The following is a 14,619-nucleotide window of genomic DNA, read 5'->3' as shown; positions in this document are numbered from 1 at the left end:
TGTTATGTCCTGGCAGGATGGCCTGACAGTTGTGTGAGCAGATCAGGCAAAGGGAGATTTTACAGCCCAGCCCAGCAGCATACCAGGGACTTGTGAGACAGGTAGAGAGGGCTGGACCACTGAAAACGCATGGCTGAACTGGGCAACTGGCTGGCTGAGCAGTTTCCAAATTGAGGAGTGAAGAGAAATGGCAAGAGGTCTACACTAACACTACCCTGTTTCTGTGTGGTAGATATGTGAGCACTTCTGAGCTTGTCCAAAGAGTAAAAAATTATTTCTTCAGAAGTTTGTTTTTTTTTTTGTTTTGTTTTTTTTTAATTATTTGAAAAAGTGCAGATGGGAAATTATGGAATGTGGAGAATATAAATGTCGATAGCTGCATATTTATGTAGCTGGTTTAATATAACATTCAACTTTGCTGCATTCCTTTGCATGTCTTTTTTAGTCAGCCAAATCTTTATCTTTATGGATGCTAATATGAAATAAAATATGGTCATTTCAGTGGCCATTTTGCAAGTTCGACTTCCTTATTCCAGAAAATAAATGTGGTTTGCATGGAACGGTTTGGCTTTTAAGCATATCAAGATAAATGTTTTGTCTTTATGGCATTGACCTGGAAGCAATAGTGTACAGACTAATAAATCAGGCCGTCTATATTTAATCATTAACTTACCTCAAAGCCTCAACAGCTGTTGGAAATTAACAATGTCTCACCCCAGACTGAGTGATATTACAGGCAATCCATAATACATTAGAGTAAAATTATAGTGATTTTTAACTGTCTGAGAATTTATTATGTGACATATTCTAGATCCACAGCCCCTTGTAAGAAAATGCCATGCGTGATTTATTGTTGTAGGCTGTCACAGTCACAGTATTGAAGGTTTAAATGAATGCTAAATTGATGCCGAGTGAATCTACAGCCAAACACCCAGAGTTATTGTAAGGGAATTGCAGTTGTATGCTTTACTGCTTACATCTTCTTAGTTTGCATGATAAATGTGAGCAGTGGGAAGCTGCCTAGGATGCACATAATTCAGAAGCACAGATTGTTTACTTCTTGATGTAAATGGTCATGAGATGGACTGCTCTCTTTGGTATTTTGTGTGTATTTTTTAAAGATGATATTGAAGCTTGCTGTTTGTGTCTTATAGTCAGAGAAGGAGCGCTGGTCCCTGAAAATTGTCCAGTTTGAAAAGCAAAAGAAAACCCTGTGTGGTGATGTGCTCCTCACGTCAGCATTTGTCTCCTACATGGGTTACTTTACCAGCCAGTATCGTGTGGAGCTTTTTAACAACAAGTGGATTCCTTTCCTTAGATCTCTGAAGGTAAGCAACATACTTTCACTACCATCCTTCTTTCTCTGAGTCTGAACTGGAGTGCACAGCCACCAGTGCTTGAACCAAAATGACATCATTCCTGTGTTTCTGTTCCAGGTCTCTGTACCCCTGACAGACGGCCTGGATCCAGTCCTCATGCTTACAGATGATGCCACCGTGGCTGCTTGGCATAACCAGGGTCTGCCAAATGATAGGATGTCTATTGAGAACGCGGCCATCCTGACCACCAGTGAGCGTTGGCCACTCATCATCGACCCACAGCAGCAGGGCATCAAGTGGATCAGAAATCAGCTAGCGTCAGAGCTGAGGGTGGTGCAGCTTGGACAGAAAGGGTGAGAAGCGGTAAATTATTGTCAGTTTTGCTGTCACAGTGTGATTGTATTACTCGTGCCAGTGAGTGCTCATGAAACTTAAAAATTTGCAGCTCCAGTCATGTTTCTTTTTCTTGTTTTTTTTCTTTCTATACAGTTGTTTAGATGTGATTGAACAAGCTCTTGTCTTTGGGGAAACTGTCGTGATAGAGAACCTGCCAGAAAAGGTAGACCCGGTTCTGGAGCCTCTACTAAGCAGGAAAACTATTAAACAAGGAAGGTTGGTACTAAAACATGAACAGTACACGTTTAAGCATTTTTTAGCTTGAAAAGGTCATTAAAAAAACCCACTACTGCTCTGTTACGTAGCATTGGTGCTGTTGCACACCAAATAATGCTTTAAATCAATATGCGGTTTTTGCATCACCGTTCCTTCATAAGTTGATATACCCACAACTTGTCCCAATGCATCTGTCGTGTGAGACAATAGAAGCACATTTGCCAGATGGTTGAATCTCACTGAGCTTTGAAGCACCAGTAAGACATGTCTGAATGCATTATTATTGCCTGCTCTTTAGATTATAAATGAATTTTGCGGCACATCGCCTGAATCCCTGAGGCCAACATATTGATTGGCCCCTCAAGACTGGTGATGGATGTATATTTGTGCGTTCATATTCTTTAGGTGCAGTGAATATTGAACAGCTTAGCCTAAGCGTAAAGGCTGAATTCAGCACAATCATGGTTATGTAAAAAGACTCCTGTCTCCTACAGAAAAATGGCATCTAACACAATAAATTCATAAGTCGTCTATCACCATGAAAGACTCAAGTCAGCTTCAGTAACCTAACTAAACACTGTAACTGTAGGTGGTTTGCTCGTATTTGTCTCCATACTGTACCTTTAGAGCAATTGTGGACTAATTTATACATTTACACTACATTTGGATTTCTTTTAACCAGAGTGGGGTCATATTTGTGAATTATATCATTAAGTTTGTCAAATAGTGCTGCTATTTAAATTTATTTACTGAAAATGAAAAATTTATATCATATAAAGAAAATGTATACCATAGTGTCCTAAACAATCCAGTGTCTTTATAGTCATGGTTAGAGTTACTTTCAAGTCTCTCTTGGCAGTCTTGCCTTTCAGTTACTGCAGTATTTTATTGCAATCTCAGCTTATCTACATTTTCTACATTATGGTTGACTAAAGTGAGATAAGCACCATTTAGTACTATAACAACTCTCACACACAAACAGCACTCACATCCATCAATAAATCCACTAAGTTAGACCCTCGATTCCAGCCCAACTAGTGGTGGCAGATGGCTGCCCCTCCGTGAACCTGGTTCTGAATCTGATTCAGAATCAGAATACTTTATTAATCCCTAAGGAAATTATGTGGGTTCTGCAAGAGGTGTCTTCCTGTTAAAGGGGAGTTTCTTTTCCACTGTTGCCAAAGTGCTAGCTCATAAGGGTTTTTGTGATTGTTGCAGTTTTCTCTGTTTTCTTTGTATTCTTGTAGGGTCACTGCCTACATTACAATATAAAGCATCTTGAGGCAACTGATGTTGTGATTTGGAGCTATATAAATAAAACTGAATTGAATATAATAAGTATAATAGGTATTGCTTTATTGTGTGTGTGAAGCACTGGAGACAAGTGAACTGTTTAGTTCTTAATTTAATTACTGATTTGTTGTCTGGTCTTGCTGCATTCTAGCAGTCTTGGCTTAGTCAAGCTTTTCCTTGATGAACAAATGTGCCTTATTGGCTGTAGTGTGAATCTGTTTTAAGCATACAAAGCAAGAAATGCATATTTTACTGAAATTTGTTAATTTTTGTTGGGGGGGGTGGGGTTTGTTTTTTTTTTGTTAAACATTTGGATGTTTATATCTTTGGCTTGGTGTTGTTATAGTCCTTAGTTTGAAAGTGATGGATCTAGCTTCCAGGTCTGAAAAGTGAGCTAGTGTTGGAGTTTTTTCTAATGGCCAGCAGCAAGTGAACTTCTGGTTGGAAAAGAAGAAAATATCCACTTGTATAAAATTACCCTCTGGTTCCTTTGGTCTGTAACCTCAGTAAACACCTTCCTGATGAATTTACGAGCTGAATGTGACACAACATCAAGTAAATTTGGTAAATTATGGTCCCCATTAGAGTCAAAGAGGAGGATAAAGCAGGATATTATAATAGGTCACTACAATATGTGTGTGCACTATGTTCAGTTTCTCATTTAGTTCCACCTCTCCTCTCCGTCTTGTGTAGTTTCAGAAAATCAATATGCAGAGAGCAAAAATGTCAAGTCCAAGGCTTTACAATCGGAGTTTACTAACTTGTGTGTGTCATCAAAGTGGTTACATCCATTTTTAAATATAGAATTTCTTTACTCAGTAATGATGTTTTACATAAAACATTATAACTATAACTATATAATTTCTGGCATAAACATAATAATATACACAACCTCATAAAATAAATAAAATCATTATAAAATTAGTACTTACTAATATTAGCAACTATTATTACTAATCACCAGAGTTTAATTAATTAACAATTTAATGTTTGTAAGCAATGGCTATTCTAAAAAGCCACCAATTAAGTTAATATCAATTTGAAGCGGTCAAATCTTTTTGCAAAATCATCGCCCCTGGGAATTCTTTTGGCGGTGATACTCGTGCATTTGTAGTTCACTAATAATTAAGCTTTGTTACGACAATATGGTGACTTTTATTATAAGGTTATTATTATTATTATTATTATTATTATTATTATGATGATGATGATTAAAAAGACGACAACTCTCTCTGATTTCAAACTCGGTTTTTCAAACACGACCACTATTCTGGTGAAAATTTCCAAACCACTGGTGTCACTAAAGTAGCTGCTCTGCAAATACCTCAGTTACCAAAGAAAAATACAGTAAATTCCATAAACTGGACAAGCAACAGCAGAATAAATAGAAAATATGACATATTGACATCCTGCTTTGATCTCCTACTCAGAAATGTTTACATCTTTCTTGCTCTGATATTTGTAAGACCATGAATATTGAATATTCGGGCGAATGTTCATCGAGCGTCTTTTGAAGCCCTGTCTGTCCAGGCGTAACAATTCATCATAGTAAATCTGATTATAAGTTTATCCCTTGTAGATGACCCACACGCTTGTTTCTGTCGATGATTAATACAACCTGCTGGGGCGGCCATGATGGATCTCGTAGGTCTCCACAGCTGAAGTTCATTAATAATTGGAATGTTGTAGAGTGTGAAGTAATGAATACTAATTATTCCTTTCATGGCTGACGGAAGACTACAAGCCAATCCATCAGCAAGGACTTTAATTTGGTGGAGTAATGGTTCTATCAATAGTACATTAATTCTGGCTTGTGAAGATATAGAGTTGAACCAGACCCAGGCCATGAGGAACCTGTGCCATAAAAATTGGGGCCTTGCCTGACATCCAAGGGGTAATTAGAGATAAATGAAAAGCCACCAGGTTCGTCAAGCCACTGCTAATTTAATTGAAATGCAGGAACAGATAAATATTGGCTGGTGCCATGATAATCTTTCATATTTACTCAAGAATATTTGTCTATAGGGTAAGTGACATTTGGAGCCAAACTAAAGTTGTAGGGCAAAAACAGAAGTGCAGTTCAGACCATCTTCATCATAATCATGGCTTGCTTCTTTTAAGTACACTTCCTGCCAGGTAACAAGTCTAACAAGGGGGTACGATACCAGGCTGTCTTCTTTTTATCACTTACTTCTATAATCTAAATAACCAACATGCTGTTGAGGCCTCATTGTCCTTCAGATTAAATAAATAAAAATATTTGTGGTCCTATTATCCAGGTACATTCTAATTGGAGGCAAGGAGTGCACTTACAACAGTAATTTTAAACTCATTCTTCACACCAAGTTGGCCAATCCACATTTCCCTCCTGAGCTCCAGGCCCAGACCACCCTGATCAACTTCACCGTGACTCCTAAGGGCCTGGAGGAGCAGCTGCTGGGACAGGTAGTCTCTCGGGAGAGACCTGATTTGGAGGAACTAAAGGTAATCCACAGATGAAAGTTACATTCTTTTTCGAGTAAAGCATTTTGTCTACATGATAATCCTTAATACCTGATAGGAAAAATGTGCAGTTTTGAACTGTTCTGAGTACATTTTCCAAGACGAAGCTGACCACGCAGCAGAACCACTTCAAGATTGAGCTGAGAAGGTTTGAAGATGACCTGCTGAGTCGCCTCTCTGCAGCCCATGGTAATTTTCTAGGGGATATTTTTCTGGTGGAGCAACTTGAGAATACCAAGACTACAGCCGCTCACATTCAATGCAAGGTAAGGCTATTTTTCTTTTTGTTGTTTTTTTGTCACTCGGTTGTTTTTTTTGAATGTCATAAACAGCAAGCACCTCATTTTATTGCATTAGCTGCAAATGATGTGTAGTTAGGAATAAGTGTAATGAGAGGGTTTTGGAGCATGACTGAGAGCCTAATAGCTCATTTTGTGCAATTGGAACTCACAGGTGGCGGAGGCCAGAGAGAACGAGAGAAAGATCAACGAGGCTCGAGAACTATACCGCCCAGCAGCTGAGAGAGCATCGCTCCTCTTCTTTATCATCGACAACCTCAGCAAGATTAACCTGATGTACCAGTTTTCTCTCAAGGTGAAACCTTTACCCCTGAAGTGCTCTTAGAGGACAGATATCGCTTTGTGGTTTTTGCAATTATTATTTATCTTTATGTAAAAATGTCCCTCTATACCAGATGTCAGTCCAAAAAAACTTGTTTGCATACACATGGTGTCCTCGTTTTTGTTGCATTCCAGACCTTTAACTCGGTGTTTAATAAAGCAATGGAGCGTGCCGAATGGGATGAGGATGTGAGGACCAGAGTCCGCTCCCTCACTGAGGCCATCACCTATTCTGTATTCCTGTACACCAGCCAGGGCCTGTTTGAGAGAGACAAGTTAACCTTCTTGTCACACACTGCCTTCCAGGTGAGGGACTCAGGACCGCCTCAGAGGTGGGGCCTCCTGTCATCCTCATCAATCAAAGTACTTTTCTTCCCCCACATTAACTTCAATTAAAAGCAGTCAGGAATACCATACGCTGCTATTGATTACCTCTCACACCTTGCACCGTGGCTGCTGCTCACACAGTTGGTTCTGACAAGGGGGCTGGTTCTGATGGCATAATGCAATTATCTGTCATTGCACCAACTGTTTTCATCTTGGAAACTGTGGCACTCTGAAGGCTGTCCTTCATGTGGCTATTTCACATTCAGAGGCCTGTAAAAGTTTACCCAGCACTATTTCCTGAGTTTTCCCATTTTTATTTCAGTAGCCGTGGAAATTATATCAATAACAGAGAGCTCATGAACTGCTTTTGGTACTTCTCCTCAGATTCAGCTCAAGGAGAAACTGATTGATATTGAGGAATTAGACTTCTTGCTGCGCTATCCCGTGGAGGCAAGCAAAGTTAGTCCAGTGCCGTTCCTCTCTATGTCTGCCTGGGGGGCCATTAAGGTACAGTAAATATTAAGATGACACATTCGACAAATGAAAAGTTCATATTTTCACTCTTTAAGTGAAGTATCAATGTGTGTTTCTTTGTTGCAGACAATTTCTACAATTGAGGGCTTCAGTGGACTTGACAGAGACATAGAGAGCTCACCGAATCGCTGGAGGAAGATAGTTGAGTCCAGCTGTCCTGAAAATGAAAGGCTTCCTCAAGACTGGAAGAATACGAATTCCCTCCAGAGGCTGATTATCCTGAGAGCTCTTCGCCCTGATCGGATGACCTACACACTAAGGTGAGTAAACTCACTAAAGCACATTTGTGTTTCTAGTTATTGTACACAACTGAGCTTTTGATGATGTCTCCTGGCAGGAAATTTGTAGAGGAAAGCATGGGAGCTAAGTATGTGGACAGTGCCAGGCTGGAATTTGAGAGGCTGTTTGAAGACAGCGGTCCCTCAACACCTGTGTTCTTCATCCTCTCACCTGGAGTGGATCCACTCAGAGATGTAGAGAAACTTGGTATGATGTATATTCTTTGTTAGTTACAAATCCTGTATTGTTATTTATGCTCAGATTTTCAAAATTGTCTTTGTGTGCAGGTTTAAAACTGGGATTTTCCATTGACCAGGGAACTTTGCACAATGTGTCCCTGGGACAGGGACAAGAGATAATGGCTGAGAGGGTTCTCAAAAATGCCTCTAAACATGGACACTGGGTCATTTTGCAGGTAGGGAATCCTATTATTCAATGACTGCTGCAGTTCCAGTTGGCTTATAAAGCACCTAATGATATTATCTAACCCCCGGAGCAGGGGAAATAAATTTGGTTCAATAAAAACCATAATTGCCTAGATCAGCTCACTAAATGGCTCCTTTAAGGCAAAGTCTGTTGCCAAGTAAAACAGTGGTTTCAGATCAGAACACAGAGAGACAGTTTTCATGGCATTTACTATGAAATTAAATTTACACACAAATTCTATCAACCTGTTACATATTCTACCTTATTTTGATGCTCAGAATGTACACCTGGTGGCTATGTGGCTGCCCTCTTTGGATGCTCTTCTGGAGACAACAGCCGTGGACAGTAACCCCAGCTATCGGGTTTTCATCACCGGAGAACCCGCGCCATGTCCTGAGCAGCATGTAATCCCCAGAGGCATATTGGAAAATGCCATCAAAATCACCAACGAGCCACCCACTGGAATGAATGCCAGCTTGCACGCAGCCCTCGGCAACTTCAGCCAGGTAAAATGGGAAAATATGCTTTATTTCTAATATGCTTCGACTGTAGTAGTCACTGAAATCTTCACTTGTTTTCTTTCTCCTTTCAGGACACTCTGGATATGTGCTCCAGAGAACAAGAGTTCAACTCGATGCTCTTCTCCCTCTGCTTTTTTCATTCCTGTGTAACGGAGCGCCGTAAATTTGGCCCACAAGGGTGGAATAACAACTACCCCTTCAGCACGGGGGACCTAACAATCTCAGCTAATGTCTTGTACAACTACTTAGAGACCAACACAAAAGTATGTTTAGCACTATTTTCTACAGCTAAACTGACATTTTAAGTTTTATTTATTTTAATTTAGCATTTCGATTACTGTAATACAACTTTTAATTTGTTTTTGCAGCTACCTTTTTTGCCGGCTAAATTTATAATGATAATGGTACTTAGCATTGGCATTTCTAACAGACGGTAATGTTGAATTACTGCAGTGTCTCCAATTACTTATTGAAATCTTTTGTCCCACTGTTATTTGTGAAAAATGTTCATTCCCATCTTTTTTTATTCCACATTTCTTCTCTTATAACTATGAACACGCAACCTGTAATTTAGCTTTATTTCACATAGACAAAAAATCCATTCTTAAGGTGCTGCTCCCCTCACAACTGCTAATGCATTGCTCTTAGGACTCCTATTACTCTGGTCATAACCAATTATGTCTCCCAGGTATTCTGCCCTCCAAAAACGAATGTCCTTCATTATGTTAACCAAACAGTAACCTGTATGTGCGTATACAGAGAATTCATTAGGAGGGCAATGAAGCGTTATCCTAAATGTAATTACATGCAGCCAATGTGACAGTTCACAACGCTACATAAGTGATCACTGCAATTAGAGCTGATGAAGGAAGCAATTTGCAAAACAATACAGGTACAAATGATTGTGAACCTACAGCTTTTGTAATTTGTTATGAATCACAGCTTCTTTTCTTCCTCCTTCACCCTCACGGATCACAATCTCCCGCTGTGGAAAAGACTCTTCTGTCGCACTTCAGATCAGTGTGTATAAGAAACATAATTTTGCTATATTTCCCTACTGTTGTCATTATGAAAAATAGCCTATCTCGGAGGTTGTTTGCTTGAAGTTTAAAAACAAAAAAAACTTTTTTTTTATCAGGAAAATAGAAACGTGTCTCTATAAGAGAACAAAAATGAACCCTGGGAATAATTTTAATAAACCTACCACAATGCATTCGTGCCTTATATTTGCAAAATGATTTTAGTCAATAACATCTATTGCAGTTCATGCAGGTGCCTTGGGAGGACTTGTGTTATCTGTTTGGAGAGATCATGTATGGAGGACACATTACTGATGTCTGGGATAGAAGACTGTGTAAAACTTACCTGCAGGAATTTATGCATCCTAAAATGGTAAGGCAGAGGTGATGTAGCCTAATTTGTTCACATCTTCTTTATGTGTTTTTTTTTTTTTTTTAAACAAAAGTGTCACTTTTGAAATGTATTTCACTTCATTTAATAACGTCTGCTCATTATTTAGGTACAAACTTTTATCTGGAGTTGTGGTCAATTTTATGATGACAGGCTAATCCATAGCTGTGTAGCTGTTTTGAGTTGTTGTCAAGGTAAAGGGTGCCCCCTGGGGGTGAAATACTAAACTGCAGTTTTGCATGTAATACCAGTCTGGGTTTTCTGTTTCTTTAGACATTGTGCTTTTTTGACAGATACTATTAAGGGTTTATTTCATATATTTTTTCTTTTGAAGATTTCTCTTCCAGTACTTTTTCCTGAATCTGCATTTTGAAGAATGTTTTGTTGTGCCTGCAAGAAAAGACTTGCACTTGTATATTGTCCATGATATTAAAATATAAAATACATGCTTAGCTTTTTTTAATTTTAATTTTTTTGGTCTTTGTGTTATGAATTTTCAATTCCTAGTTTGAAATGGATCTCTCTCTGTGTCCGGGGTTCCTGTCTCCTCCGTTCTTGGACTACACTGGTTACCACCACTATATTGACGAACATCTCCCCTCCGAGAATCCCACTTTGTACGGTCTCCATCCAAATGCTGAGCTTGAGTGCCTCACTGTCACCTCAGACAACCTCTTAAAGGCTCTGTTGGAACTGCAGCCACAGAACTCTTCCAGAGGAGAGGGAGCAGCTCAGAGCACAGAGGAGAAGGTCTGCATGCAGAAAGAATCATTATGGGGGAGGGAAAAAAACTGCTGAGGGTGCAGGGACCTGTCCATATCACTATCCCAGTTTATTGTATTTCTTAGGTCACGTCAATAATTGAAGACATCCTTGACAAGCTTCCTGAGGAGTATAACATGGCAGAGATTATGGCAAAGACAACAGAGCGAAACCCGTACACCTTAGTTTGCTTTCAGGAGTGTGAGCGCATGAATCTTCTGTTAGTTGAGATAAAGAAGTCCCTTCATGAGCTGGATCTTGGTCTGAAGGTACCATAAACACAGTGACTGCCAGCAAGGTGCTTTACTGTTATTATTGTAGCATTAAAAAGCATTTCTCTGTCCACAGGGCGAACTCACTTTCTCCTCCAGGATGGAGAATCTGCAGTCTGCACTGTTCATGGAGCAGGTCCCAGACTCCTGGGCCAGACTGGCTTATTCCTCCACTAAAACACTGGCACAGTGGTAACTTATGAGTCAACCTATTATATGCTAATTTTTCTTACTTCTTAAATAATCCCTTTATAGGCACACTCTAAAAGCTAGTTTTTTCCTAGTTTTTTATTAACAATTATTTATTCTTTAGGTTGAATGATCTAATGTGTAGCTGCCACGAGCTCGACAGCTGGACTCAAGATTTTGTCCTACCTGCAGTTGTTTGGCTTTCGGGGCTCTTTAACCCTCAGTCCTTTCTTACCGGTGAGGACTAAACGAAGACAACGATTAATATTGCCATATGTGCACCGGTAGAACCAGAAATATTAACATAGAGTCATATTTTACAGCTGTGCTGCAGAGTATTGCTCGCAAAAACAAGTGGCCCCTGGACAAGATGACCCTGAGCGTGGATGTAACAAAGAAAATGAAGGACGACTTTGGGCATCCTCCACGGGAAGGAGCCTACATCCACGGACTCTTCATGGAAGGTCAGAATAATTAACCCAGCAGTAGATCCTGCTATACTCGAATTATATAGATTTTTCACAGTATTTTGCTTCCTGTGTCTTGGAAAAATTACTGTCTTGTAAGTATAATTGGTCAAACCCACAGTGCAACATGTGTCTTTGTGTTAGGAGCACGTTGGGACACTCAGGCTGGAGTCATCTCTGAGGCGGTTTTGAGAGAACTGACGCCGGCCATGCCTGTGCTGTATGTTAGAGCTGTGCCCACAGAGGAGCGGGACATCAGTAACACTTTTGAGTGTCCAGTGTACCGCACCAAGCAGCGTGGACACACTTATGTGTGGACCCTCCGCCTCCGAACCAAACAGCCAGCTACCAAGTGGATTGTAGCTGGAGTGGCTTTGTTGCTGTCTGTGTGAAATTCAGTATTCAAGTATTACTGCAGTGTAAGAGCAGTATGTTTTTAAACAGTATTGGATTATGTGTCATTATGGTTTTACCATGTTTAGTTACTTTAACACATTTCTAATCTTGTATTTGTGTTGTCAGTATTTGAGTGTGTATATCCTGCATGTTGTAGATAAAGTAAAGTAAACAAGTAAAAGCAGATAGCCGATGTTAAACCTGTTGTGTTCATGTCCTACACTGTTCAACATCTCCCTTGAGCCTGGGTGTGATTTGTTGGGAGCTTATGTCTCCATTTTAGACCATGTAATTCTGGATGGGGAGCATATTTTATTGGAAGGTCAAGATTAAAAAAGCTCTCTGGTTGCCCTCTACTAACTGAATGATACACAATGCTGTCTGGAGGGGATCCTGGACAGAATTCCCAGGAGATGATGTGCATGGTTGCTATTGACTTTTAAATGAGGTGCATTTGACATTGACCTTTTGTACGGCAGAGGCAGAATACTAACAGACTAGTGTAATTCATTCAGCCAAACTCGTTGGAAAAACCCATTGAAAGACACTGATAGCTTTGTATGAGAAAGCAACACATTAGATTACCCATCCTTTATCTGCCTCAACTCTCTGTTAACATCTGATGAACCTACTATGCGACAAACAAAGCTAAAGAAAGTCATTTTAAGTAGAAGGTTATTGTTTTAAATGGATTTAATCAGGATTAATTGCAAACCGAGAGGACGTTCAGACTAAAGTTTGTAGTTATGGATACATGTCTGAGGTGTTACTATTTATATGCAGTGATTCACATGATTTAAAGTCTAATGTATGTCAGGGATATGAGGTAGAGTCAAGGTTAAGGCCATGTACTACACTGAGAAAAAAACAATGTGTTAAAGGAGATTTTAAAAAATAAGACAGGTGCCATATTATCTGCTAAAAATAAAATAACATTATGACGCTTAATTTACTGCAACTAAATCGCGGTGTTGTTTCTTTCTGAAGGGGTGGGGGGCGTCAAACTCTTATCTACTCAAATAAGATTTTCTTCAACACTAATAACGGCTGTGCTGCTCCTAATTTCTCCCTGCAGCCAAAGTGGCTGTAGACAGACAAATGGAGGCTGGAGGATTGATTCTGTGTATTGTATTGCACGAGGGGGGGAAATGAAGAACCGTTCTTCCTGTAGTTTCTCTTCATCTGCCTTCTCTTCCTCCCATTAGCACAGCACAGCAACTAGCCAGTCATTTGGCGACAGGGAAATGATACAGTGCTCGTAATGTTTGGGAGGAAATGGCAGGGTACGGGCCGGGCTCAGCAGGGGTCGTGCCTCAGATAAGGCATGTTAAAGGCCAAGCAGGACACCTGGTTAAAGTCAGAAAGGGCATCTGGGTCACCACTCTGCCTTACAGCACCAAAAGAAGACATTGTGTTTGTTTTTTTGTTTTGTTTTTGTCTTGAAAAACTCTAAAGGAAAATATGAAATCAAGTCTAGTTTCCTCGCAGTATTATGAACAGCTTTAAAAATTTTATAGTTTATGATGTCAAATGATGTCGCTGCTCTGTGGAGCCTTAAAATAAAAAGCTGCCTATGACCAAATATTTACTTTGACAAATTGTCACTATCTTTTTGTTATATTCATTTTTACATAATGGCATGGGGTTGCAAAGCTGAGATAAAAATTTTATAATTTGTACTGTTTAGTCTGCTACAGAGCAGAAAATTACAAAAGCTTAAAGCCACATTTTAAGCTTTGAATGGTTCAACGTTTGCCTCCAGGACTTACACGTCACTTTCTTGTCCCTTATGAAACAATCCCATACTTTGTTGTCACATTAGGTAATAAACACATAAAAATGAGAAATTTTAAGACCAATCTTTTCCTTTTTGTCCTTTTTCTATATTACGTGCATGTTTTCACTGACTCGACGTATGATTCAGCTCTGATCCTTCATTCTTTGTTAAAAACCATTGGTTGTGAGAACTTTGGGAAAAGTTTACTACAAGCACCTTTTCATAATGTGTTAAAGGTAATAAGAACATAGTATAGTGAGTTATATGTGCTCTATGAAATCTGAAATCCTTAATTTTGTATGTTTGACAAAGTGCTTGAACATGTCAAGTGTAATAACGTTTCACTTCAAGCTGATATCATACCTAAAAAATCAGTCAGACAACTACAGCTCATTCAGAACTCTGCTGCTCGAGTCCTCACTAAGACCAAAAAAGTGGACCACATCAGTCCAGCTCTGAGGTCTTTACACTGGCTGCCTGTCCGTCAGAGGATAGACTTTAAAGTTCTGATGCTGGTCTATAAAGCTCTGAATGGTTTAGGACCAAAATACATCAATGACCTCCTGACCCAGTATGAACCATCCAGATCCCTCAGGTCATCTGGATCCGGTCTTTTATCAGTTCCCAGAGTCAGAACCAGACACGGAGAAGCTGCATTCAGCTTTTATGCTCCTTATATCTGGAACAAACTCCCAGAAAGCCTCAGATCAGCTGAAACACTCAGTTTATTTAAATCCAGGTTGAAGACTCACCTGTTCTCAGCTGCATTTGAATAAAGCACCAAATCCACACTTTAAGCTTAAATTTCAAAACTTACATTTAACTACTGATTTTATCTACTGTTCTGATTTTATCTGTTTTGATTTTATATACTGTTTTGTTTGTTTGTTTGTTTGTTAATTAGTTAGTTAGT

The 14,619-nt window shown here is 39.5% G+C and overlaps 1 protein-coding gene across 1 annotated transcript in view; it reads left to right on the top strand.

Annotated features, from left to right (window-relative positions):
* Nucleotides 1-11,925, top strand: part of si:dkey-233k19.3 (dynein heavy chain 11, axonemal) — a 35,366-nt gene extending 23,441 nt beyond the window's left edge. The window contains exons 52-71 of the mRNA XM_013912208.1: nt 1,155-1,328; nt 1,437-1,672; nt 1,809-1,931; nt 5,504-5,708; nt 5,828-5,992; nt 6,180-6,320; nt 6,482-6,652; nt 7,058-7,180; nt 7,274-7,467; nt 7,545-7,693; nt 7,774-7,901; nt 8,191-8,418; nt 8,505-8,696; nt 9,706-9,825; nt 10,351-10,593; nt 10,692-10,874; nt 10,954-11,069; nt 11,191-11,303; nt 11,390-11,530; nt 11,678-11,925. Of these exons, the coding sequence (XP_013767662.1) occupies nt 1,155-1,328; nt 1,437-1,672; nt 1,809-1,931; nt 5,504-5,708; nt 5,828-5,992; nt 6,180-6,320; nt 6,482-6,652; nt 7,058-7,180; nt 7,274-7,467; nt 7,545-7,693; nt 7,774-7,901; nt 8,191-8,418; nt 8,505-8,696; nt 9,706-9,825; nt 10,351-10,593; nt 10,692-10,874; nt 10,954-11,069; nt 11,191-11,303; nt 11,390-11,530; nt 11,678-11,925 (3,393 nt within the window). The remainder of the gene's footprint in view (nt 1-1,154; nt 1,329-1,436; nt 1,673-1,808; nt 1,932-5,503; nt 5,709-5,827; nt 5,993-6,179; nt 6,321-6,481; nt 6,653-7,057; nt 7,181-7,273; nt 7,468-7,544; nt 7,694-7,773; nt 7,902-8,190; nt 8,419-8,504; nt 8,697-9,705; nt 9,826-10,350; nt 10,594-10,691; nt 10,875-10,953; nt 11,070-11,190; nt 11,304-11,389; nt 11,531-11,677) is intronic.
* The last annotated feature ends 2,694 nt before the right edge of the window (nt 11,926-14,619 follow it).

Source organism: Pundamilia nyererei, unplaced genomic scaffold, assembly GCF_000239375.1.
Source record: "Pundamilia nyererei isolate P.nyererei 1_Seehausen unplaced genomic scaffold, PunNye1.0 scaffold00084, whole genome shotgun sequence".
Lineage (NCBI taxonomy): Eukaryota > Metazoa > Chordata > Actinopteri > Cichliformes > Cichlidae > Pundamilia > Pundamilia nyererei.
Note: the sequence above shows the minus strand (reverse complement) of the source record. Positions and strands in the feature narration are given on the sequence as shown.